We start from the raw sequence: 26,550 nt of genomic DNA on the forward strand, positions 1-26,550 counted from the left end.
TAAAAATTTGTCTGTATATTAGTTTTGCATTTATTGTGTACTCCTATTTGCATGTAAAATAGATATCTTGCTATACAATAGATTCAAATTATGCACTTAAAACAATTTTAATTAATAACAAACATAATCTTATTATTTGGATCATTGTTAAGTGCATGTGTACTTAATATTAACACTTCTCATAAGTACTTAATTATTATAATGTAAAATAAGATCTACATGACTAGTAACTTACTTTATTATAATTTGTTTGTGGAATTAATTAATAAAATCAGAATTTTAATATAAAATTTTTATTTGAAACCTTTTGAAATTGAGAGAGAAACAGGAGAAAAACTTCTTTTTGCTAAATAATCTACATAGAAAACACCCAGACTGATACAAATAATCATACTATCGAATACAAGCATTTGCAACGGGAAGGAATTGAACCTGCAGCCATCGGAAGTTAAACGGTGTGCTAAATCAGTATCAACTAAATCTAAACATCTTTTTTATAGATGGCAACTCGGCAAAAAATTAAACTTAAATGAAGTTGGAAAAATGTGAATTCCTCTTTCAGAATTAAAAGAAAAAAATCTTAATAAAAAAGTATGTATAGTGTACATCTGTCAGTGTTTGGTAGGAGTTGATTTTTCGTTTAGTATATTATTTTGGTTTTTATCGATATTTTAGTCCGTGGTAAGGTGTGGTTTTACCAAAATGCCTACGCAGGTGGAACAAAAGACAGTTGACCCTGAGGCTGAACTCAGCAATGTACAAAGAACGGTAAGATCCAATTTTGAAGAAATTACTGGTGTTGTCTGTCGAAAGTTTTTTATTAGACTATAATGTTTTGTACATAAAATTTTTATACTTTCTATTTACATCGTATTTTTTATTATTAAAAGTATTTGGCCAATACGTCAGCAACAGTTATTTAATAACCCACATTCCTCTACCATATGTATTGATATATGAACATACATTATATAATTTAATAATACACAATTACAGAATTTAATGATACTTTTTTTATAGATAAAGAAAACCTCAGAAGGTAGTTCATGTCGATAGTTCGAACTTTGATAGTACCTATTCGATGCTGGTTCAGGATAGAGCAACCTTATTTGCCTTTATAGGTAGTAATGTCGAATTTCAGTACTATTCTGGTACTTTTTGTGAAAGCCTATTACTGTCTTACTTTGTTTTAAAAATTATTTCATACATATAATAAAAATAATATCTCAGGACAATTCACACAGCGCCATCTAGTCCCAAGCTAAGCCGAGCTTGTGTTATGGGTACTAGACAACTGATATAAATACATGGATACATTTTTATTTAAATAAATACATATTATTGTATACATAGAAAACACCCAGTCCGATACAAACAATCATACTCATGAATACAAATGTTTGTACCGTGCGAGGAATCAAACCCACGACCATGCGTTGTGCTAAACCACTAGACCACCGAGGCTGTCAACCTAAAACAATTCAGACAACACCAACTAGTTGAGATTGTGTTATGGACGCTAAAGAACTGATAGCAATAATTATTGAATATAAAAATATAAACACCCTAACCAATACAAATAATCATACTCATGAATACAAATGTGTGCGTGTAAGGGGATGCTAAATTGTTAGACTACCAAGTCTAAGTTTTCCTATAAAAATTTAGTAAAAAAGCAATACAAGTTGATCTTCTAACTAATTTTATAATTTAAAAAATACAATTCATGTACAATCTTAATAATAAAATGAGGTCGCTCCGCTGTCTGTTTGATCATTGTTAGATCATTTAAACTACGCATTTTTAGCGGTGGATAGTGATTCAAGAGGAAGGTTTATATGTACATGTACACACTGAAGCCGGGCGGGTAGCTAGTTAAATATAATTAGGTACATGTGGCTTGTATGTATGTATGTATGTATGTATGTATGTATGTTGGACTCCATTCTCCGCAATTAGCCTCACATTCGGGCCGTTGTGCGTGTAGAGCCAGACTACTAACGTAGCCAGCCAAGCTCCTCCCAAAAGCGCAGAAGACTCCTGGTGTCTTCGCAGGCTTCACGGAGCGACCTCACCGTTCCGAGGATTTGTTTTCGTTGTTCGGCCACTGCCGTGCACTCCAGGATTACGTGAGCCGCCGTTTCTTCAGCTTCAAAGCAGCCCCGACAAAGGGGGCTGTCTGTAGCATCAATTTTGTATCCCTATCATTATTTTGAGGTTTTGTCTATCTAGATTAAGTAGACGTGTTGTTAACCGATGGTACATGTGGCTTATTCCAGTTTCAAAAGTTGGCGCCAATGTGCAGCGTGGAAAAAAGAGCGGGCGGAGTTCCACAGTTGGCTCCACAAGAAAAGCAATTGGGTATCCTGGCGCACGAACTCAAGGAGACACTACTCTGCATCAACGTTAGAAAACTTTACAATATTTATTTTAAAACCAAAACTGTATACACAATTTATCATTTTTTAAACTAGAATAACGGATGACGCTGGCGGGTCCCCAATGGATACAAGATGAGCATGAAGTCATGGACATAGCCAGCTATGGGCTCATGTTTTAGGATAAGTTTTTTTTAATGGATGATAATGGAATGGTTCACCCACCTGCGCTAACGGTTTACGCTGGCGGGGCACCAGTGGAGGATGATAAGATATAGATCGTTACAAATTCACTAGGAATTTATCAAGATGGTTTCCAGGGGTAACCGTTATAACAACCTCTTTCCCCCCTTTTAGAATAAGTAAGTAAGCCCCATCCTGTCCCGCCGTGGCTACGCCCATGACGTTAGGTCAGTCAGCCCATCGTGGCAAAATCACCAGGAATGTATCACGATGGTTTACAGGTGGAACCTGGAGGTTGACCTTACATGGTACGAGTACATTGCTTGCAATAGGATCATTAGTCCACATTACTAACAATCCACTTCCCTCTGCCCAGTGATCTTATTATTAATATTATTTATCATTAGCTCGCAAGAAAAGGCCAGCACGCCCTGAGAGATAGCCAAGTGAAGAATGGTATGCGAAAGTCGATCGTAGAGTATGAGCAGCTAGAGTCAGAATTGAGGGACGAGAAAGCACAACAGGCTGAACTGGACTGCCTGAACTATCTCGCACAGAAGCAAGTGGTCGAGTTACTGAAGAAAGTACCCACTGAGGCTGATGTACGTATCATTTATTTCTAGTATTAGATAGAATTATACCATGACCCTTTCCTGAAATACTTATAAAAACCCTTTAGAAACGTGATTTCCTTAGTGTTGTTCATGTACCTATATAGATTATAATGCATAAAAGAATCAGATAAGCTTCACAGGTCAAGTACCTGTGAAATTTAGGCAGAAATTCTCTGACAAATGCTTCCCTTATTACTTCCATCTAAAAACAGGGGATTGCTTACAGTAGAAGACATTACAAAAAGCTTATCTTAAATCGTTATGCCAACAAATTTATTAGTAGTAAACGTCTAAAAAAGTTATATAACATTACGCTACGACCAATAGAAGCGATGCATCAGTGAAAAATGTGACAAAACGGGGAAAATTATTAATATTTGAGGCCTTCCGTTGCGTGCGCTGCGTAAACGGTTCAAGTTACCCCTGCGAACAAAGTCGCGGGTACAGTTAGTAGATAGATAAAATCTTAATTCATTTGTATTGGCATAGGAACTGACAATGATAGAAAATGCAAACAAATGCCTCCGCCGTATGGAAAACCGTTTGGATCTAGCAACAAAGCGATTCTGTGTCGTCAACTCGGACAATAAACAGGTTCGAGAGGAGATACACCGTCTTCTTGTTGAAAGGTAGCTCTGTAGGTAGTTATTATATATTACTCTTATTATAATTATGTTTATCAGGTATATTTCGATTGCATTATTACGGTATTTGTATAATTTGACGTTATATACCTTTCAAAATAAGATCTAAGCTCCCCAATTTTGGTAGTTTTATAATATTATACCCTACTGATTACATATCTTTTTGTAGCTCTGATGCGTAATGTTGTTTCTAAGATTAGAGCACTCATTTTAACGTAACATTTTTGCTGATAACAAAACATGTAGTTGATAAGATAAAACTATGTCTTGCAAAAAGTCGCAATGTTTAATTAGATCCGTGTTGGTTCGTAGGGGGTGGACCTTACTACAGTTCTGTATATTTTAATGGCTTCTCCATATTTGGTACAGAAACGACTTTAACATACAATGGAATCGCACCATCGGTAAGCTAGTCAAAGGCAAGGAGTACCTGATGGATATATTTGAGATTGCAGCCGTGGCTTTCGGGGATAGGGATGAGTGCTGCAGGAAACTTGAAGCCTTGAAATGGAAGGGACTTTTCCAATTAAATAGAGATATATCTGTAAGACATTTTGATATTTGATATTTACTATTCCATCATAATTTAAACTCATTTTACTTTATTTCTATAAGAAAGCTTATAGAAATAAAGAAGAATTAGGGTAGAAAATATGACAGGTAGGTATATCATACTTCTTAGTTCTCCAAACGATGCAATAGCAATGTGTAAGATATTTCAACTCTATGTACTAGTAAAAGTATATGTAACCCCAACATATGTATATATAACGTAAACGTATATATAAAAGTAATAAAGCCTTAACAGAATGTGTATTTGGGGTCAGGGTGCAGATAGAACATAGATTCACCAACAGAAGGTGGAGGTAATCTAACATCAAAGTATGTATTTAAAAACTACCACAGGGTTTATTTTGTGGATGATAATGAAATGGTGCTCCCGCCTGTGCTAACGGTTTACGCTGCCAGGACACCAGTGGAGGATGATAAGATGCATATGAGGTCAGGTCAGTTAGCCCATCGTGACAAATTCACTAGGAATTTATAACGAGGGTTTCCAGGAGAAACCGCGTGGAGGTCGACTTAACATGGTACATTGCTAGCAATGGGGTTACTAGTTCCCATTACTAACAATCCCTTTCTACCATAGGGTTGCATTAAGCATGTTATGATGATGAATATAGTACAGTACAGTATAGAATACAGTACAGTAGTGCGTAGAGGAAGGCTAATGGCTCAAGGACATCTCAGTCTACCCATAAGAGACATGATGTCAAAATAGAAGATGTAACATTTGATATGCAGGAAATGCAATCATACGAAGGAGAGCTAAACCATCTTGCTAAATTAGAAGAGTTCTTGCGAGTCAAAGGCTCCCGGAGAATGTGTGAAGCGGATGAGAAGGAAGAGATTAAGCGGCAAGATGAGATCCAGCGCTGCGAACAAGAAATCGCCAGACATGATGCATTGCTTGAGGATATATTTGTAAGTGAAACCTTCCAATATTCTTTTCGCTTTTTTTTATAGTGGCTTATCTACTATTGTAGGGGGCAAAGCGTTCCGAAATATTTAAATATATTGATTGGCGGAATTGGACATTACTTTCCCATTCCTGTTTACAGCGACTGTCAGCCATATGAATAAATGTAAAAGTATAGACAATTATAGTAGTATACTGCGGAACTGTTAGCGTGGAATAAAAACCGACTTTATTCCGATAAGAAGAACTAATTAAGAAAAACTGATCAAGAAATTGAGAAGCATTCAAATAAAGAATAGTCAAAATAGGTTCATGGAGAAAAGAGGTAACACGCAAAAAAATGCAGTCAAATTGCGAACCGAACGAACGCCTTTTATCGAAGTTTCGAAATCGCTTGAATATTTTACGTAGTATGTATTAAGAAATAAGCTTTCTTGAAACCTCTTCTCTGATTATGCACAGGAGTACGCTGGCACGGAGAGAGTTGCGACGATAGTCAACCATTTTAGAATGTCGGAGATAGAGAACTTCTCGACGTTCGTGCTGCTATGTGAGGTGCTGCAGGAGTCTATTATAATGAGACGAGAGCTTGAGCAATTGCGTCAAAGAATACGTAAATATAATTAAGTTTATTGCAGTAAATACGTTCTTTTATAAAACAAATTTGTAAAACACGTATATTACCACATTTCTGTGGTTATCGACGCAACACAAGTCTCCAAAGGTTGACCGTAAAAAGTTGTCTGGATGGCTACCTTAGCCGCCAAGCTGCTTACTTTGTAATCTGTATTTTGGTTGTAAAGTGCAGATTAAGTAGTGAAATTACAGGATCAGAGGTATGACATCGTAGTACTTTGGAAAGACAACGCATATCTCGGGTATCACACTACAGCCTTGGTTGTCTAGCGGTTTAGACAACCGATGGTCGCGGGTTCGATTCCCCGCACGGTACAAACATTTGCTTTCATGAGTAAGTATGTTTGTTTGTATCGGTCTGAGTATTTTCTATTTAAATTATGTATAGATTTACAAAAAATAAAGTATCGTTTAATTTACATCAGTAGTCTAGTACCCATAATACAAATTCTGCTTAACTTGGAACTAGATGGCGCTGTGTAAAGTGTTCAGGCATATTATAATAATTGCAATGTGATTTCTGTAGTGCTATTCATATATCCGCTTATACTAGGTATAAGCGGATATATGAATAGCACTATATACTAGGTAGCTGTCTCTCTATGTGAAATATTTATTTTTTACATAACTTAGAAACTTAGATATGTGGTAACGATAAAACAAAATACTGTCACAACGACGAAAAAGACATGCTACAATTTGTATGCATAAATGGGAGTAGAAAGAGGTAGAAAATCAATGTTTAATTAAATGTGTGATGTTGAGAGAAATGGACGTATTCCATATTACGACTACTATCTCATGTTTGGTCACTTTCCTTTAATAAAAAGGCTTGTTTATTATAAAAACCTTTTTAATACTCAGTGGACCAACGAGACATAAACGAAGCGCGTGAAGAGAAGCAGGACAAGAGAATAGTGAGCATGAAGGTGGAACTGGAGGCCAGGCGTGCCAGGATACAGCATATGCAAGAACTGAACAGCACAGCAGATGCTACCATTGTAAAAGTGCTTAGAGGAATCGATGATCTTGTCAGGTAACCACCAATTTTTTAAACTTTCATGATTAATATACATCATTTATATTGTTAACCGGGTCTTAACAAGCATTGACCACAGCTAGTGCAACCCAGTCGAAACATTGAAAGGGGTAAATACTTTTATTTACCAAAAATTATAGAAATAGAAATAGAAGTAATCTTTATTCAAATAAACTTAATATAAGCACTTTTGAATAGTCAAGTTTGTTTATTCTACCGCTTATTCGGAATGCAGATTCATCACAAGAAGAATAAGCAAGAAACGTGTGTGTTGCTCGTTTAAATAAATATTGATTTACTTATATTTAATTAATAACAAGGATTGGGCATGCGACAATCAACATAGAAACCTCTACGCACTTAATCTCTGTTCAATCAGATAACATTGTCAGCGCTATGAATTTTATGTTAGATATTTTCTACAAAAACATTATTATCATTTATATGATAATTTTACGTGTTATAACCCGGTCTTGTACAAATGTTTATGTATATGGGCGCCGACGGTGGTGACAACTATCACAATTATACATATGTATGTATATATATTAACATCCTTACAATATGTACATATACAATTTTACTCATGTACATAATATTTATACTATCTTAAATGTATATGCTTCTATAAACGTACATCAATAGTTGATTTGAACTATTTTCTAGACTAGCGAAATGTGACGTCACACCATTGCTGTCACTTTTGGGTAACCACAAAGAAGTTACGAAATGGAACGTCCCAAAGTTCCTTAGGATACTAGAGACCGAGGTTAAGAGTCTCATTGAAATTGTCTATGGCGCTGTAAAAGTGAGTACATGTGAAACATTTTATTTTACTTATAAAGAAACGGAATTCTTCCAGGAAATAGATGAATTATGAATTTGAACTTAACAAAAGATAATAATATAGTTATTAGAAATAAAGATATAATAGCATTTTTTTATACTATGGTGGCAAACAAACGGCCCAACTGATGGTAAATGGTTACCGTAACCTATAGACGCCTGAAACACCAGGGGTGACCGACCCTTAATATACCCTTCTTGAAAAACCCCATGCTGTAGTCTCGTGAGAAAACCTCGGCAGGTAGTTCATTCCACAATCAAGTGTACGCGGGAGGAAGTTCCTCTGGAACCGCACTGTCCGGAACCACTTAGGTTCGTGTGGGGATGAATTCCCTGTCGATGCATAGCACTCTATATTTTTGTACTGAATTGCATCTCAAGTATAAAAAACATCACAAATAAAATTCTTTGCTTATTGTAGAAAAAAAATGCAGTTTTTTGGTATATTTTGTGTTAGATTGTTGGGCAAGGACCTTTTCGCTCATATCTTCATACTTCTTTATCCTTGGCTTAGTCAGGCCATGTATTAATAGTAGTTAATATACAAAAAATGTGACCATACTCACATACATTTTTTTTATAATTATACTTCCGGATCCTACTCTAATCTATATTTAAAAAAATAAATGGTGACTATAAACTCACCTCACCTCACCTCAATTTTTACTTTACTTTTTTTTTATAAAATCAAGCCTCCGGCTCCTACACCCAAGGCTCGTAAAGGTCCAGGTGCCCCGCAGCCAGCCAAGTTGGTCGCCGACCCCTACGTGGAGGCTTTGCGACCGAATAAAATTGAGAAGCTGGTCCCTTACCAGCCATGTGCTTAGTAAGTCTCTATAATATATTAATACGTGCAACAAAAACTTTGTACCCCTTTTTACAAAAATTGCGCGGACGGAAAATTACCTCAGATTATTATCCTTGTGAAACATTTTAGTATTTAAGATAAATTATATTATTTATCTCTAGACATATAAATAACTTTACCTTATTTAAGTATGTAACCGTAAAAATTTTTATATCTACCTAAATAGAAATGCTTTTACAGTTGCGTTGAGGACTACATAATGAATCTTGTTTTTGAAACGCCTGCCGTGCCCGCGGACAAGGAATATATTGAAGGAATATTCCACATGGAGGACGTGAACACAAAGTTTGGAATATACACGCTTACTATCCCAGCGTAAGTCTCTGTTAATAGTTTATTCTGAAGTACAGACGATTTTATAAAGGGGTACACTCAGCTTATTACTCTCATTCTGATCGTTAACATGTCCCATTTAAACGGGGATTGAAATTATGATGGCCGGAGCCGAGGGCGAACCCCTAGTGTTGCCCTCAGACTGAAGATCCAGGGTGGGTACGCTTCTGTATTCTAATTTGTTTATTTTGTTTATTTTGTCGCATTTTTATAACTGATCCGCACGGATGTACATGTATTATAATTATAATTATAATCATAATTATAATCATAATGGATCAGGGATACATAACAATTTTATAGTCTGACGTGTGCTGCGAATTATGAACTCCCATATTACGCGCCTAGGTCATTTTCCGGAATGTATTGCTGTTATCTTTTGTATGAAGTCCGTCACTTTGTTATATTTTTTTACTGATATTGTGAAACCTATTATTAGCTATACTATTGGTTTGTACTTTCTGTTTTTATGTATTGTGTTGTGTTGGTTTCAAATAAATAAATAAATAAATATAAATGTTTGATGTATGACCCATTCCTTGTACCATGTCAGGTTGACCTCCACACTCCCCTCTTGATAAATTTCTATTTGTCACCTCACCTCATAATAAATCCTTATTCCATTACCATCCATAAAAAAAATATCTTGAATCAGTCATCTATTGCTATAAACTGCATATCCGTTGCGTAGTTTAAAAGATCTAAGCCAACAGACAGCGGAAGCGACTTCATTTTATACTATGATGTGTTATTCTGACGTATAAGCTAAATTACTGTATAGATTAAAAATCTGTTTAGTAGTTTTTGCGTGAAAGAGTAGTAAGATACTCAGAAACTTTCACGTTTGTAATATTATATTAGTAAAACCTGACCATAATTGCGTAATGCGTAAAGCTTAAAGTCGCATAGCATAATAATTGACGTATGGAATGTGATGCCCTCTGTTACAACATATAAATACTAAAATAAACTTGCCATAACAAAAAAATACATTACTTATTGAATGACTGGAAATTGTCTTCTTAGCTGATAGTTCTCTCAGATCTTGTCTTCTGTTGATTCAGTCGCCTTCAGTTAGTTGCATCAATTTTTAAATTCGTTTTCGTTCTTCGCGTTTTTGTAATTGGATTGTTGTTTTTATTAAGTTTTTGTTGTTAATAACGACTACAGCAGCTATTTTAACAGTATTCACATTGTTATATCAACACAAAAAAAATATAAATTACGTAAGGAGAATTAAAATACAAAATAAAATCTTTATTTTTAGAAAAACTATTATCTAATTTTCTAAATTCTATTGAATCGAAATCTTAAAGAATTTAGAATTTAGAGAATTTAGATAATTAGGTGAAACATTCATACTTGACAGTATTATTTAATTAGATTTACATTTTTTTTCAGTAAACGTCATCCTTACAGAGGGCCGAAGAAAGATTAATGCATTGTAATTAGAAATCATATTGTTCTGCTTTGGAAAATGTAATTTCAAGTAAAATATATAAATATTTCTGTATTTATTATTCCTGTTTAATCACTGTATATAAATTATAAAATGAGTGTCGATTATATAATTACTATGATCGATCAATCACTTACGTGTTGGAAATTAACATAAATCTTTTAATACTATTTTGATAAGTAGAATACAATACAATCTTTATTACTAAAAGAAATTCAAAAACATGTAATTTCTGGATTATTCTCCACCTTTATCTAAAATTGCAGAATTACATTTCGTCATCCATTATTACTATTGTAAATCCCTTAGGATCATAGTATGAGAGCGCCGTCTACATGTTGTGTTAGTCAAAAATTAAAATTAATTTTTTTAACATATATAATACAATAATAATCTCAAGTCTATACACATTGGGTATAAAGAATTCGATCATAGCATTGAAAGAACTATAAATACCAAGATTTTAATAATTTTTCCACTAGTAACATTACGAGGCTGTGTTTCCGTTTATTTATTGAAACCATTTTCAAAGGAAATTTGATTCGACTATCGTTAAAATTTATGAGATTATAATTACCGTAATATTTACTTAAATAAAAAAAAACGTATTACTTAGTTATCTGAAGATATCATTACATATGATATCTTTCTTTTATTTCGTTTATTTAAGTATTAATTCAATTTGTCTAAATTATAAATATATCTTTTAAATAAAAGTGTATAAATTTTGTATAAATAATATATTATATCAGTAGTCAGTCAAAATCAATTCCATTACAAACTACTTATATTTACAGAGGTATCTTATTTGTTTTCGCTCCTTGTTTAGAGAGTTACAGATTGAATACGGCAACACTAGCTGTGTGTTTTGAATACTTGCGTGTGTGTGTGAGTGATGTCTCTTTTCCTCCGCCATTAAATTTCATTTTAGCCGAGAATTGAAATAGGTCGTACCTTTCTTAAATCGGCAAAAATCTTCATAATCTTTTCCCTTTTAATAATTATATTCAGTCATATTCCGCGGAAAAACATCATATCCGATGGCAGACAGAGACACAGATGAGTTAAACATCGATAATGTTATAAAAAAATTATTAAAAGGTAAATGTTATTATTGTAGGAAGTAAACGAAAATATTGTTAATTTGCGCCTACCTGAGGATTACAACTTAATACTTGTGTTTTTATGTGAATTTATTTTGTGAAAAAAGTGATTTACTTGTGTCAGTGTAAATGTTTATTTTGGTTGTTTCCAGTACGAGGCGAGAAGCCTGGTATGAATGTACAGTTGACAGAAATAGAGATCAAAGGGCTATGCTTAAAATCGCGGGAAATATTCTTATCGCAACCGATATTACTTGAATTGGAAGCCCCGTTAAAAATTTGCGGTAAGTAAATAACATATATTTCATAAACTATTACTATTTACTACTATTAAATTCCATAAACAACTTATTTCTGACGTGTTTAACAAATGCAAAATCAGCGTTATACTTACCTACTTTCAAATTGTCTACTTCACTTTTATCTTGTGTTTTAGTCGTTATTTTAAATTAAAAAGCTTGGGGGTACTTTATATACAGTTTAAAATCACTCATACAGCTATCCTTACATACCCTCTTAACAAAAATACAATATCAACCTAATTGTAAAAAGTGTTTTTATTTTAGTATATATTGTCTTATAATATCTTTACCAATTTTGATTATTCTTTTTGCCATATATACACCTGTTTCCAATAATAATATTTAAAATATTCAGAATCTTATTGTCTTTATTATTTACCAGTCACCTCCAACCCAACTTTGCTCAAGTACTCAATTCTATGAATTTTGTGTATATTTACAATATATGTAGCCTATTTTACACTAGAATGTTATACCTTCCAAACAGTACAATAATTCCTTAAAATGTATAGTGATTGCATATTTTAGCTTCCTTAGAACATATTCTATTCCACCCATTTCTCTTCATAATGTTAGTCATAGTAAAATGTGAAGGTAAATCTTTATAATTCACATAACACGGTCTAGTTCCAAGCTAAGCAGAGCTTGTATTATGGGTACTGGATGACACATAGAATTCTTAAATACATTTATGTATATATATAGAAAATACCAAGACAATACAAACAATCTACTTATGAATATGTTCATGCAAGGAATAAAACATGCTACCATCTGAAGTAACATGGTGTGCTAAACTGCTAAACCAACAAGTCAATATATAGCATACTATCTGTGCATGTGATTTCACCTGCATGAAATTTATAGCCTATGTGTTTTTCTGATTTATAAGCTATATTAGTGTAAAATTTCATCAGAATCTGTACAGTAGTTTTTGCATGAAAGAGCAACAAACATTCATCCATACTAACGAACTTTCAAATTTATAATATTAATAATAAGATATTACTGTAATTACTACAGATATTATCATTGTAATTTGTCATAAGATCAACAAGATATCATCTGTTTTTTAGTTATCCTATTTATTTGTTGTCGCCATAAAATATAAAAGATCAACAAAAAGCTGGTATTAATATTGTGAAATGCTTAAGATAATGTACCTTTTATCTTTTATATAACTTATTTATTTTATTTATACTCTTCATTGACAGTAATTAAAATGTGAACTGATACAAAAGGCAGTATTGTCGCTTAGCAAATTCTTACAGATTACCTTTGGGTGTATAGAGAAATGATAAGAAAAAGAACCTAATTTATTGTTAATTTTTTTAAAAGGCAAAGGAACTAAGTCCTGCCTCATCAAAATTACATTCTATTACATTCTATTATTTGTCTGTTTTAAGAACATTTGTTGTAAGTATTGGTATCTGTCAAATCTATGTGTCATAGTGAGTGAGTCATTGTATTGAGTGCATTCAAATGAATTGTATGTCAAATTACACAATTGATTTGGATGGATTTGAACTTCACTACTAATAGTAGTGAAGTTACAATTTAATTTAAAAAAAATTAATATGCAATTACCAAAAGTGACAAAATTAATATTTTGACATGTTTATTTGACGCATAGTACCCATCCCTGTCTATTTGCTTATATCTTAAATTATGGAACAGATTTTAATGCAGTTTTCAGCAATAGATAGAGTAATCACTCTATCTAAAGATAAAGATTTATATATATAATAATATGTGTATGTTATAGTATAGAACAACCCCAGAAGTAAAACGATTTGTAATGCATCTATGCTAAGCCGAGTTTTTAGTATAAAAAATAATAATAACACAGAGCCATCTAGTACCCAGGTAAGCAAGGCTTGTCTTATGGGTACTAGACAACTGATAGTTATACTTAAATATATGTTTCTTTGTAAATGCATACTATAATATACATAGAAAACACCCAGACCAACACAAAATAGTTATATTCAGTAATACAAATGTTTTTTCTGTGCGAGTAATTGAACCCACTACCATTAGAATTAAGGTGGTATGCTAAACTGCTAGATCACAATGTCTCTTCACATACGCTGAGATTGAATTTAATGTGTTTTAGATAAATTATATTTTGTTTATGTCCGTTAATTTATGAGTAAAGGCTATGACGGTGTAGGGGAGAGGGTGGCTTCACTACCCTTAATGAGTCCTAGACTAATTTATCTTGATTAATACCTACCTTTTAATTAAACTGACTAATTGTAGTGTGTAAATTATTGCTTTGAGATAAAAGCCTGTTTTCTTTTTTTTTAATGTTGATATAACCCTTATGTGATGAGGGTATATGCTGGCAGGGCAGCAATGGAGGTTGAGAGAATGAACTAGAACATAGATCAGTTAGACCATTGTGACCAATTAACAGGAATTAACCAAAATGATGTTAGCAGGTTCCACATATAGGTTGACCTTAGCTTTTGCTTGTTACTTTTTAATAACTTTCTTAGAATGAAATATCACATATGTCTTTGACTAATTGCAAAATGGACACAAAAATAACATTTTTACACCAAAATGGCTAAACTTATGAAATTTGACATCATCATTGTATCAGGAATATTGGCTAAGCTATATCTCAAAAAAGCAAGAAAAAATCGCAAGTAACAGATATTTAACAAGCTCATGATTATGTTTAACAAATGATCTAATACTTAATAATTCTACTGTCATTTTTGTTCATAAACTGAAATGATAATGAGTGATAAGAATATGTGTTGGCAGATAACAGACTAAATAGGTACATACTAAGGTTTTAAGTTGATAAAAAAAAAATTGTACCTAACAATTATATTATTATTTAATATATTACCTAAGCTATGAAGTACTTTTTTGATCTGCGATTATGAAATGGTTCACCAGCCTGTATTAACACTATCTGGGAACAGTGGAGGATTACAGGATAAGGTCAGATTAGTCAGCCCATTGTGGCAAATTCACCAGCAATTTAACACAATGGTTTCCAGGGGGAATTTCATGGTATGGTATGGTATTGAGGTCAACCTGACATGGTATATTGCTAGCAATGGGTTTACTTATTCAGATTACTAACAATCCACTTTCTCCCTATGATATGTGATGCTAGTATACATCCAAAGCCAACGTAATTCAGTGTATTTTTAAATTATAGAGTAGAAAATAAATCAGGGAATGCAAAAAAATTAATAATATAATAATAATAATAGCATTTATTACTGTTAATTTTTTTTTAATTATACATATATAAAATTCACGAAGTTAAGGGCACCTGGGCAAAGCCGGGGTGGACTACTAGTTACTGACAATCCATTTACCAAAACACATTTACTGTATACTAGGTCTCAGGATAGTGTCGGCCAGGTCTGTTTTAAAAAGCCGTTCTGTATTCTAAAGAGAAAGTATTTCATTCTAGATACATTTTTGTAGAGAAACTTGAACTAAAATATTCTAACAAAATTTATAAATATTTGACATCCAAATTAATATGAATGTCACTAATTAAGAATATCAAATCAAAAATCATTTATTCATGTAGGACATTTTAGCCGCTTATAATTTTATTTTTTATTTTAATACAGTTTCCATACCGTCCAGTGTACAGATTTCATTGAGAACTAGCAAACAAGTCAACTGATATACTGTTTTTTTATTTAAAGCCAGTTTATTTACATTGTGTCCTTATGAAGGTGTCTATGTCTAACATTAAATTAAAATCCCGTGAACAAGTATTGCCATGCTCGTTTGCCATTTACACATCAGAACAGACCAGTTCCTTCAAACAGCGGGTGCTGCTTCACGAGTATAACGGGTGAGCGGCATCACTGCGCTCAGACTCATCAAATTTTAGGGAGACCAATTTCTACCTAATTAATTGATTACAATATATCTTTTATTCAAATAAACTGCACTTTTGAATGGTTACGTTTATTCTTCTTTTAATCTAACACTCATTTGGAAAACTGTCTTACAAAAATGAGTAAGAAACTTGCGTGTCGCTCTTTGTGATTGTAATATACTATAAACATTAATCAAAAGAGCAGCACACAAATTTCTTGTGATGAATCTGCGTTCCGAATGAGTGATAGAATCAAAAATATGACAATTCAAAAGTGTTTATAATAAATTTATTTGAAATTTCTATTCTATTCTAATAAAAAACCGTTTGCTCTACAGGAGATATTCACGGACAGTACTACGACCTGCTGAGGTTGTTCGAGTATGGCGGGTTCCCACCAGAGTCCAACTACCTGTTCCTCGGAGATTACGTTGACCGTGGCAAGCAGTCCCTAGAGACCATCTGCTTGCTGCTCGCATACAAGATCAAATACCCAGAGAACTTCTTCCTATTACGAGGAAACCATGAGTGTGCTAGCATTAATAGAATTTATGGGTGAGTGTTTTATTATATCTTGTTTAGTTATATCTATAAATAACTTTCCGTATGTGTACAGAACGACGGCACCTGTAAGCGTAATTAATTATAAGGGTAAAGGTATATAAGGGTAATTAATTCTTGATTCGTTTTATTTGAAAATTGTAGAGAGAAAGATTTTATATATATATATAAAATCCTATAAAAAAATTTTATATATATTCCTTAAATCGTATGGAAAAGTAATAATTATCCCAGAATACGTCTTGGTGTTTACAATGAATATATGTGTACTACAAGCTAAACCACGCAATTTTATCTGAATCACACTTACTTTATTTATCATTATATTTCTCCCAATTTACATAATATCTTTTTAAATTTGTTATTCTTATGTATAAGCTATATTACTGTAAAGTTTCGTCAAAATCCGTTGAGTAGTTTTTGTGTGACAGTGTAACAAACTTCCATATGACAACAAACGTCCATACTTGAGTATGGACTCACAAACTTTATAATATTAATAAGATAACAATCAATATTTTTACATTTTCTCATTTGGGACATCCATAAACGTTAATCAATTTCAGTAATCCTCTGTCAGCGTTGGTCACATGGTTTTAATACTAAAATTGAATTTTGTCGTCCCAATCTAAGAGACTTCCCAGGCGTGATAAGGCGGGTTAATACCATGGTCATGAGGAGAAGGAGATTGTTAGTAATAGGAACTAATAAACCCCATTACTAGTAATGTGCCATGTTAGGACGACCTCCACGCGGTGCTCCCTGGTAACCATCATGATTAATTTCTAGAGAATTCGTCACGATGAGCCAACTGACCTGACCTCATGTTCATCTTATCTCCACTGATGCCCCGCCAGCGTAAACCGTTAGCGCAGGCGGGTGCATAATTCCATTATCATCCATGAAAAAAAAAATACCATGGTCATTGTTTTTCTCATGAAGTTTGTGACTTCTCCATGTCATGTCACACGGGCCGTTCAAGTATTACGTAAGCACTATAGGGGGCGGGGGTCTTTTCTTTGCTTATTTTGGATGACATGGGGGTGGGGGAGTCTGTATGATGATTACGTCATCGGTCGTAATTTACTTTTTTACACGAATGGCAACCCTCACATTGTCTTTGTTAAAAAAACAATACATTAATTGAGAAATGTTTACGTAAGCATGGGGGAGGGGTAAGAGCTTTGCTTACTTTTGCTGACAACGGGGGATGAGGGGTAAATAATTGTGATAAATCTGCTTACGTAATACTTGAACAGCCCCACACTTGTCACAACAACCTCTTAGCATGTAGCGTAAATTATAAATAACCCCTTACTACACAATAACCAGATTTAAACGAATTAAAAAAATAATCAATTGTTATTGCGTCTCAACAAAAAATATGCAGTTAGGTTCTAATGTGAACAAACTTGTTAAAACAATAACATTTTTAGTATGTATGTAAGCATATTTTTTATACGTTCGTCTTGTACCGGAAGTGGATACTCGTCAGGGTTGCCAAATTTATAACACTTTAATCTAGTTCGAACAAGAAAAATCTATTTAAATGTTCTGTATTAACTCAATTTGGCTTTTATATGTGTGTAGGTATGTGGTATATTTTTGTTACGATCCTCTTGTACCGGATGTGGATACTCGCCAGGGTTGTCAAACTTGACGCTTAATCTCATACGAAAAGAACACAATCTAATTGAACGTTTTATTACCTCAATTTGGCTCTCCAAAATCGTAAATAATATTTTGACTGATATTCCTAGGTTAAAACTACGTACATACTTGTAGGAGGATGTAAATATCCTTGTACCAAAGGCAAAAACCTCGAAATTATACGAGGATCCTCATACAGTTGGCAAACATGGTACTCGCGTATGGTCACGCGTTGTGATCACGAAACAAAAACTTATATATGCAGGAACTCATAGTACGCGATGCTACCGTGAACACAGAATATATAATATACCCTAACCTTCATCAATAAGTCTACATTTGTTTTGTTTTATTTATATACTAGCTGTTCCCGCGACCACGTCCGCCTGGAATTTAACATTATTTTTCTAAAATAAAAGTAGCCTAAGTTACTCCTTATTACATCAGCTACCTGCCAAAAAAAGTCCCGTCAAAATAGGTCCAGCCATTTCAGAGATTAGCCGGAACAAACAGACAGACAGACAGACAAAAATAGTAAAAAATGTTATTTTGGTGTATGTACCGTATTTATATTCATATGCATGTAGTAAAGAACGGTTATTTCAATATTACAAACAGATACTCCAATTTTATTTATATGTATAGATTATTTTGTACACAAAATTGGATACATAGCGAACTTGATGCCTGGTGGCATTCTCTACCAGTCAACCGTCGCGGTGATCAGAGATAATAAGGCGGTGCAATTTAATAATAGATGTTAAGATATAAAAATAGATAAAGATGAAATACAAATCTATTATTATTATTATTATAGCCTATATCAACTTATACATTATTTAAAAAAAAACATAAAACTTTAAAAATTTAAAAAGCGAAAAAACTTTTGTATTAATCTATTTTAATTTCTGCGGATCTGTTTGCCAATCGGCAAAGGCCTACAATCGTTTCCATTCTCATATATATATTATATTATATTGTGTTCAAGTATGAGTAACTATTAGTTATAACATTGTTCTAGGTGTTTTCTATGTGAATTGTGTATGTTTTTATTTATTTACAAAGGAAAATGTATTTAAGCATTTCTATCAATTGTCTAGAACCCATAACACAAGCTCTACTGAACTAGGGTTTAGACGCGTATGTGAATTGTACAGGGTTAATATTATTATTATAATATTGTACCTCGCGTCGCTGACCTTACTTACCGTTATTTATATTTTTTTGTTTTGTCACGGCCAGCAAAAAATTACAGAATGAACGCTAAAAACAAAAAAGTACTTACAACGCGGGCGTATGATCGGTAGTCGCCGTTTCTTATTAACTACATAATGGATAAATCCGCGGTATATAGCAAGTAATAAAATTTTCAATTGATTCCATTAGCCTCTCCTTTTGATAGTACATATTTTATTTATTTATTTTTATTTATATTAATAGCACATACTTGTACATCTAAGGAACAAAATTTATAAATAAATCAATAAATCTGCATCATATGAAATAAGTGACGGCCTCGGTGGTCTAGCGGTTTAGCACAGTACTTTTACATCCGATCGCGCCTTCGATTCTCGCACGGCAACTATTAGTATTACTGGGTTATAATATAAAATGGACATGAGATTATGTCAGTTGGCCCATTGTGACAAATTCACCAGGAACTTATCACTATGGAGTCCAGGGGAAACTGCATGGAGGTCAACTTGATATAGTACATCGCCAGCAGTGCAATAGCATTTCACTTTACTAACAATCCAATTACCATTGTTATTCCTATATTGTGTATATATGTTTTTATAAAGAACAAAATATATGTATTTAGGTATGTCTATGAGTCGATTAGTAGCCTAAGCATTGTATAAGCTTTACTTAGTTTGGGATTAGATAGCGCTGTTACTTTTTCTGGGTTTCCATATCATTATTTTTCATAAATTTAAACAAAACTGACATGTTTAGTACTTCAGTCGAATTTTACAGTTAACATATAACAATATTTTATCTAGTACATTCTTTCTTTGTTCGTAATATACGAGTAATGACATCAACGATCTATATCTTAAGATAAAAATGTACGAAGATAATTCTATATATGATAAGGAAATATATATGTCAATTATACAAAAATAACGGAAATTAGTCGGTAAAGCGCAACAGACAAAGTTACTTTCGTATTTATAATACTACTAGCAGACCCAGACATGCGTTGCTGTAGCTAAGGTTCTTGCATAAAATAATATTGCGACTATAAATTAAGATGTAATCTATCCTATATTTCAAGTTGGATCAAATTGCACACAATGTGCAAATCAAATTTGCAATCAGTTCAGTAGTTTAGGAGTCCATCGCGGACAAACAACGTGACACATATTTTTTTTTACATATAATAATAATAATCTCAGGACACTTCACACTGCGCCATCTAGATCCAAGTTAAGCTAGCTAAAGTTTGTGTTATGGGTACTAAATAACTGATATAAATACATAGATTTTTTTTGTATAAGTCCATATTTACATAGAAAACACCCAGACCATTACAAACAATCATACTCATGAATGCAAATGTTTGTGCTGTGCTAGACCGCTAGAACACCGAGGTCGTCACTTATTTCATATGATGCATATTTATTGATTTATTTATAAATTTTGTTCCTTAGATGTACAAGTATGTGCTATTAATATAAATAAAATATGTACTATCAAAAGGAGAGGCTAATGGAATCAATTGGAAATTTTATTACTTGCTATATCAGGATCAGTTGAACATTAAAAATTCAACTTGAAGGAAAAACACCTAGGTAGTTAAAATGGCGATCTTATACGAGATTATCTCATGTTTGTAAACAATCCTTGATAGCTACCGCCTACTATCAACGAAAGTTAACCTTTGCCGCTATCGTAGATAACAATATTTTCTTGTATATACACATAAATCGTCATATACGGGATTCATAGTATCGGTTTCAAATCGTAACCAGGGTTTAGTGATGGGATTAGGACATGGTATTTTCAAGGCCATTGTCTGTAGTACTCAGGTCGTAATGTAGGTACGGATGGTGGGACGAAAAATTACGCCAATGTAGAAAGCTTCTTTATTACAAAAATAAGCTAATAATTTATTAAATTTGTTGGTCGGTGTTAAATACTCTACATAAAAAAAAGATATATAGAAAAGCATACATGGTGCTTCTCCAGGGCATCGGTTGCCACTTTCCAACATGGCCGCTAGCTTGTTTGCTATTGTAATGACAAAAAAAATTGTATGGGACATTTTATTTTTCGATTTTCACCTCGTTTTTTTATTTAAGATGTTTTCTTTACTTTTACTTTCCCTATAAAAATATAACAAAATCTGGTTACTAAAATATTAACAAGATCCAAGATTATTTTATACTTCATTATATAGTATACATAGTATATGTAGTAAACAAAGTCGCGGTCGCTGTCTGTCCGTCCCTATGTATGCTTAAATCTTTAAAACTACGCAACGGATTTTGAAGCGTTTTTTTTTTAATAGATAGAGTGATTGAAGAGGAAGGTCTATATGTATAGTACATGTACACCCGGGCGAAGCCGGGGCAAGTAACTAGTTACATATAAAAATAATATTACGTAAATTTATATAACAATAAATAGATTTTTTTAGGTATAGAAGAACCTCTCGCTAACTTGCTACTTGTAATAATAATTTTATTCGTTATACTTTTTACCTTATTTTTTAAGCTAGGGCTGGAATCTCCTTGTAAAAATAATTAAATACTTGTGTTAGGGTTCACATGGATATTTTCGAAAAATCTGATATTTTATATTAAAAGAAGGTAGTTTCATTATTACTCGGTATCGTTAAACTAGTTGCATATAACCTCCACTCATATCTTCTCTGTACAAAAGGGAGGGTTTTTGTAGGCCGCGGCATTCGGTCTTTGAGCACAGGATGTGCTGGTTGTATTTTAATTGCTAAAGTGAATTGTGTTAGAGACATAGTTAAATTAATGTTATATAGTTGTTATTTTATTATAAAACATACTTTTACTAGTACATAGAGTTGGTATATCTTACACTTGTAATAGAAGATCCTGAACTATAATTATTTGTTGGCTACAAACGAATAAATATACACCATTTAATGATTTATGAGATATAATTACGTGGATAATATCAAATTGTAAAACCACTCGAAATATTATTCCGCCTAAACTTTGCACCGTTACAAATGACATCATCCTCGATCCATACAAACTTGATGACTAAACATCGTGAACTTAACTTGTTCTTTGAATTCTGATTTATCACGTTTTCTGTATGTTAAAAAGATATGCTATCTGTCAATCTGTCAGATTAACTTTCTTTATGTACAAATGTAGTTACATATACACATGTATATGTACCTCGAGAATATACCAGGCTAAAAAACAATGGTTATGGAAGTGACCAAATTGTTCCGAGAAGCAAAGTGTAAAATTGCAAATGCATTTTAAAACGTTAATAAAAACTGCCCAATCACTAGGTCGTTTATGAAAAAGATTAAAACCAAGTCTTAGTGATATTTTTATTAGTACTATAGGTATGTCGCTCTTGGCTTGGTATAACATATATCTAGTCTATAATATTATAAAGAATACGAGCTGAGTTTCTTATCAATTCTTCTCATCTGGAAATCACTCGCGAACTGACGGTAGATTTGACATATCATAAGAGTCTGCAATAGACCTACATGAATAAAGATATATTGAATTTTGAAATTTAATTTGAATATAAGTCGTTACAAACATACCAAAATATTAATGTTTAACGAACAAACTCAAAAATTACAAGACGGATTTTTAAAATTGTTTCACCATTGGAATGCTACATTATCCCTCAATGACACTGGCTATATTTATTATCAGAAAAAAAATAGTATTCCTACTAAAACTTCCTAATCTTAAAAATTGGAAGTATTTCATGCGCTGTAAGTGTCCACACGTGAGAACCCTGCACGTGCCACTAGTACCTAAATAATGTACTCATGCATTTATAAACAATGAACTTTCTAGATATAGTGTATATGCTAATATAACATAGTAATTTTAACTAAATTTGAACCTCGTACTTAATGAATATTGATGAAATTTGATGAATTTCGTTCAGACAAGTTCATGTGAAAAGGGTCCTATAATTATTTAATGTACCGCCATTTTAGAATTACTTATATAAATACTAATATAGTTTAACGTAAATACATAGTTTTAGACAAATTGAAGTACATACTAGAGTATGTTTAGTATAATAGGCCGGGAATATACCTGCTATCTAAATATATATAACTCAAAGGTGACTGACATAGTGATCTATCAACGCACAGCCCAAACTACTGGACGGATCGGGCTGAAATTTGGCATGCAGGTAGATGTTATGATGTAGGCATCCGCTAAGAGAGGATTTTTATTAATTCTATTCCCAAGGGGATAAAATAGGGGATGAAAGTTTGTATGAAACTTTGTCAATTTTAAACCGATCGGGCTGTCTTTGCATGCATAAAGCTACTATGACGTAGGCATTCCCTAAGTAAGGATTTTGATAAATTACCCCTAAGTGGATAAGTTAACGCAAGCGAAGCCGCGGGCAAAAGCCAGTTCTTGTATATATATATATCTACTATAATTTAAGAAACTTTTTTGTCCTTATGTAATTATGAACGATTTTTTTTGACGGAATGATAATCTCGCTTGTATTAATATCGTCGGTTAAATAGAAAAATGGCAGTATTCAAATGTACATTTTTGTCTTGTCTTGTAGACAAGCATTTAAAGTTTTTAAATTTATTTAAATTATTTCCTCTTTTAAAGTTTTTAATTTACACACAAGTATTATATATCATTTTAAAAGTATTTAGATATTGATTAAGACAGCGTGGTTAATTTAATTGACTTATATAAAAGGGGAAATTCCTAGCTTCTAATTTTGAGAAATGTCATTTTTCTATTTGATAGACGATATATAAAGATATGTTTATTGTAGAGTCTATTACAGACTCTTTTAATATGTCTAATGTAGCGGAATTAAACAAAATAATATAAATTTATTAAGTTTTTGTAGTCGGTTAGAAACGTGACTGTACCCACACGTGAACAGATCAGTCTCCAAATTATGTAACGCATTCCACAATAATGAGTGACGCGTGTTTTTTGTGTACTTTTTTTTCGTAACCAAATGTCAATGAACTGTAATGGGCCGGAGATTGACTGCAACATACGATATACATGTACCTACATATATGTACTTGTTAAATGATGTTCGACGATTTCTTATCTTGACATTTTCGCCATACCATCCATCAGATACCAATTACCAACATGTTTGCCATTCAAGTCACTTTAAAAAGTGCTTGGATTATATTAACTAGCTGTAACCTACGACTCAGTGTGCGTGGAATTTAACTTTTTAATTAAAATAAATAATATTTAAAAAATAAAAGTACCCTGAATTACTCCTAATTATATTAGCTATATGCAAGTGAAAGTCCCGTCAAAATCGGTCTACCCGTTACAAATATTAGCATATAATATATATAATATAGATAAGCAGATAGACAAAAAATGTTTTATTTGTTTTTTAATGTATTTATATATGTGTTTAGTGAAAAGCTGTTAATTATAAATTACAAACAGACACACCGATTTTATGTATATATATCCGGACATAGGCTACATTTTATGAGAAAAAAAGTTAGATTATTGAATATTTTTTCTTTATTTGGTCAAGGCACAGCTTATTAATGATATTTTTTATTAATAATATGTATTTTTGTTGTTAATAAGAGTTAAATTTAAATTCAAAAATCTTTATTCATGTAGGTCTATTACAGACTCTTATGATATGTCAAATCTACCGTCTTTTTATATATATTCCTTTGTCGTAATATATTGAAATATATTATGCATAACCAAATATGAGCGTAACCTATCATCCACTTGACTTTATATTATACCATACCTATGAGTCACATTATCGTATTCCATTCATTTTATTTTTATCTGATAACGATATTTCACAATTATTTTATCGAATCATGCACAGCGTAAAAGACACGATTTGACATCTGATAGGTTGGGCCTATCAGTCGTGTTGGTCGTGTGATCTCCCTACACAAACAAACTTTATCCAACCGCTCACAACTTAGCTTTCCTAGATAGAGTTTCTAAAAAATCATCGGCGTTGGTACCTAACTCAGTTTTATCGATTTCAGCCAAGTAGTGTGTGTTTTGATTAAAGGGCCCTCCCTGAGCTGAGGTTCGAATCCCTAGCGGTGCCCTCAAACTAAAGTCGAATCCGTTAGGCGGGAGTTGGCCTTCAGCCGCTCCATAAGTCCTCCGCAGGTTTGGAGTGCCATCTGCACTAGTGCACTGCCCCTATCGTCCGGTGAAGCGTAAAAGCCAGCAGCGGCCAACAACATTAGAGCAGTAGTTAAGTTGAAGGGTAGGGAAAGTAGTTATAGTGAGATCGTGGATTATGGTAGTGAGATTACAGGATACGAGGCTGAGATAGTGGATTATGGTAGTGAGATTACAGAATACGAGGCTTGACATCTTGTCCTCTCGAATGGCAACGTATGAGTGGTATCACGACGGTTAAATGATTACATGATGTGTCTGATGCTGTTCATGTACGTAGGCGAAATTTTAAATTTATTTATGTTACTAATATTATAAACGCAAAAGTTTGTGAGTATAGATAGATGGATGTTTATTACTCTTTCACTCAATAACTACTGAATGGATTTTAATGAAACTTTACAATAATATAGGTTATACATCCGAATAACATAAACACATTTTACGTGGTTGAAACCGCGGGCACAGCTAGTGTAATATATTTAAACTCCTTTTACATATTATTATAATAGTGTTTTATTCTTGTTTGCTTTGTATGTTTTTTTATGATGTATATATACCTATGGTTCTTTCAAATTCCGAAACATTTGGATCATTTTGGATAATCATTATTTATAATGAATAATATATTCCACGATGGTAAACTGGCAGTAAACAGCTAGTAATCAATTTCCGTCAAGAATCTGCAACTCGCACAATAAATTAAACATTTATATTGAGGAAAACCACGTCAAAATCTTGAGGAAAATCCTTGAAATAGTTTCGAAGTTTTAATCAAAGAAACAGAAGAATTCAGCCCCTTTGTTTTTAATGTGTTCTCAGAATGGAGACTTGGAAATTTTAATTTGAACCTGTTTTCTGTACACATAAAAAATAGTTACAATTTGTAGTAGGTATACATTTTTGTTATAATTAATGTACTTGTATGTAAATAACCCTCCATGAACTCGGTGGTCTACTGGTTTAACACACTGTCTTACTTTCCGATAGTCGCAAATTCAATCCACATACTATACGAACATTTGTATCCGTTTCCCTTTGTCAATACAAAGTTTCGGTGAGTCTTTTTATTATGTACTTATTTATAAGTAAAATGTATTTGTTTTTTATACTACGATGGTTGTAAACAAGCACACGACCTATCTGATGGTAAACGGTTACCGTAGCCTATGGACGCCTGAGACACCAGAGGTGTCAGGTGCGCGTTGTCGACACTTAA

The 26,550-nt window shown here is 32.9% G+C and overlaps 2 protein-coding genes across 2 annotated transcripts in view; both read left to right on the top strand.

The window, feature by feature from the left end:
- The first annotated feature begins 616 nt into the window (after positions 1-616).
- On the top strand, positions 617-10,498 carry LOC131847639 (uncharacterized). Its single transcript, XM_059197259.1, has 12 exons — positions 617-768; positions 2,280-2,405; positions 2,969-3,163; positions 3,665-3,804; positions 4,189-4,363; positions 5,125-5,304; positions 5,762-5,912; positions 6,800-6,971; positions 7,641-7,782; positions 8,513-8,646; positions 8,869-9,003; positions 10,423-10,498. The coding sequence occupies exons 1-12, from the start codon at positions 703-705 to the stop codon at positions 10,457-10,459; spliced, it is 1,653 nt and encodes a 550-aa protein (XP_059053242.1). The 5' UTR covers positions 617-702; the 3' UTR covers positions 10,460-10,498.
- Positions 10,499-11,351: 853 nt separating this feature from the next.
- Positions 11,352-26,550, top strand: part of LOC131847681 (serine/threonine-protein phosphatase alpha-2 isoform) — a 55,162-nt gene continuing 39,963 nt past the window's right edge. Inside the window, exons 1-3 of the mRNA XM_059197312.1 lie at positions 11,352-11,581; positions 11,736-11,867; positions 16,089-16,305. Of these exons, the coding sequence (XP_059053295.1) occupies positions 11,521-11,581; positions 11,736-11,867; positions 16,089-16,305 (410 nt within the window). The 5' untranslated portion in view covers positions 11,352-11,520. The remainder of the gene's footprint in view (positions 11,582-11,735; positions 11,868-16,088; positions 16,306-26,550) is intronic.

Source organism: Achroia grisella, unplaced genomic scaffold, assembly GCF_030625045.1.
Source record: "Achroia grisella isolate CSIRO2021 unplaced genomic scaffold, CSIRO_AGI_Agris_v1 utg109, whole genome shotgun sequence".
Taxonomy (NCBI): Eukaryota; Metazoa; Arthropoda; class Insecta; order Lepidoptera; family Pyralidae; genus Achroia; species Achroia grisella.

Excerpts from the sequence above, each read along its gene's own strand:
- LOC131847639 (XM_059197259.1), top strand. The coding sequence starts at position 703 with ATGCCTACGCAGGTGGAACAAAAGACAGTTGACCCTGAGGCTGAACTC. Across the intron at positions 5,305-5,761 it reads CATTGCTTGAGGATATATTT|GAGTACGCTGGCACGGAGAG; the intron begins GTAAGTGAAACC and ends GATTATGCACAG. Across the intron at positions 8,647-8,868 it reads CCTTACCAGCCATGTGCTTA|TTGCGTTGAGGACTACATAA; the intron begins GTAAGTCTCTAT and ends ATGCTTTTACAG.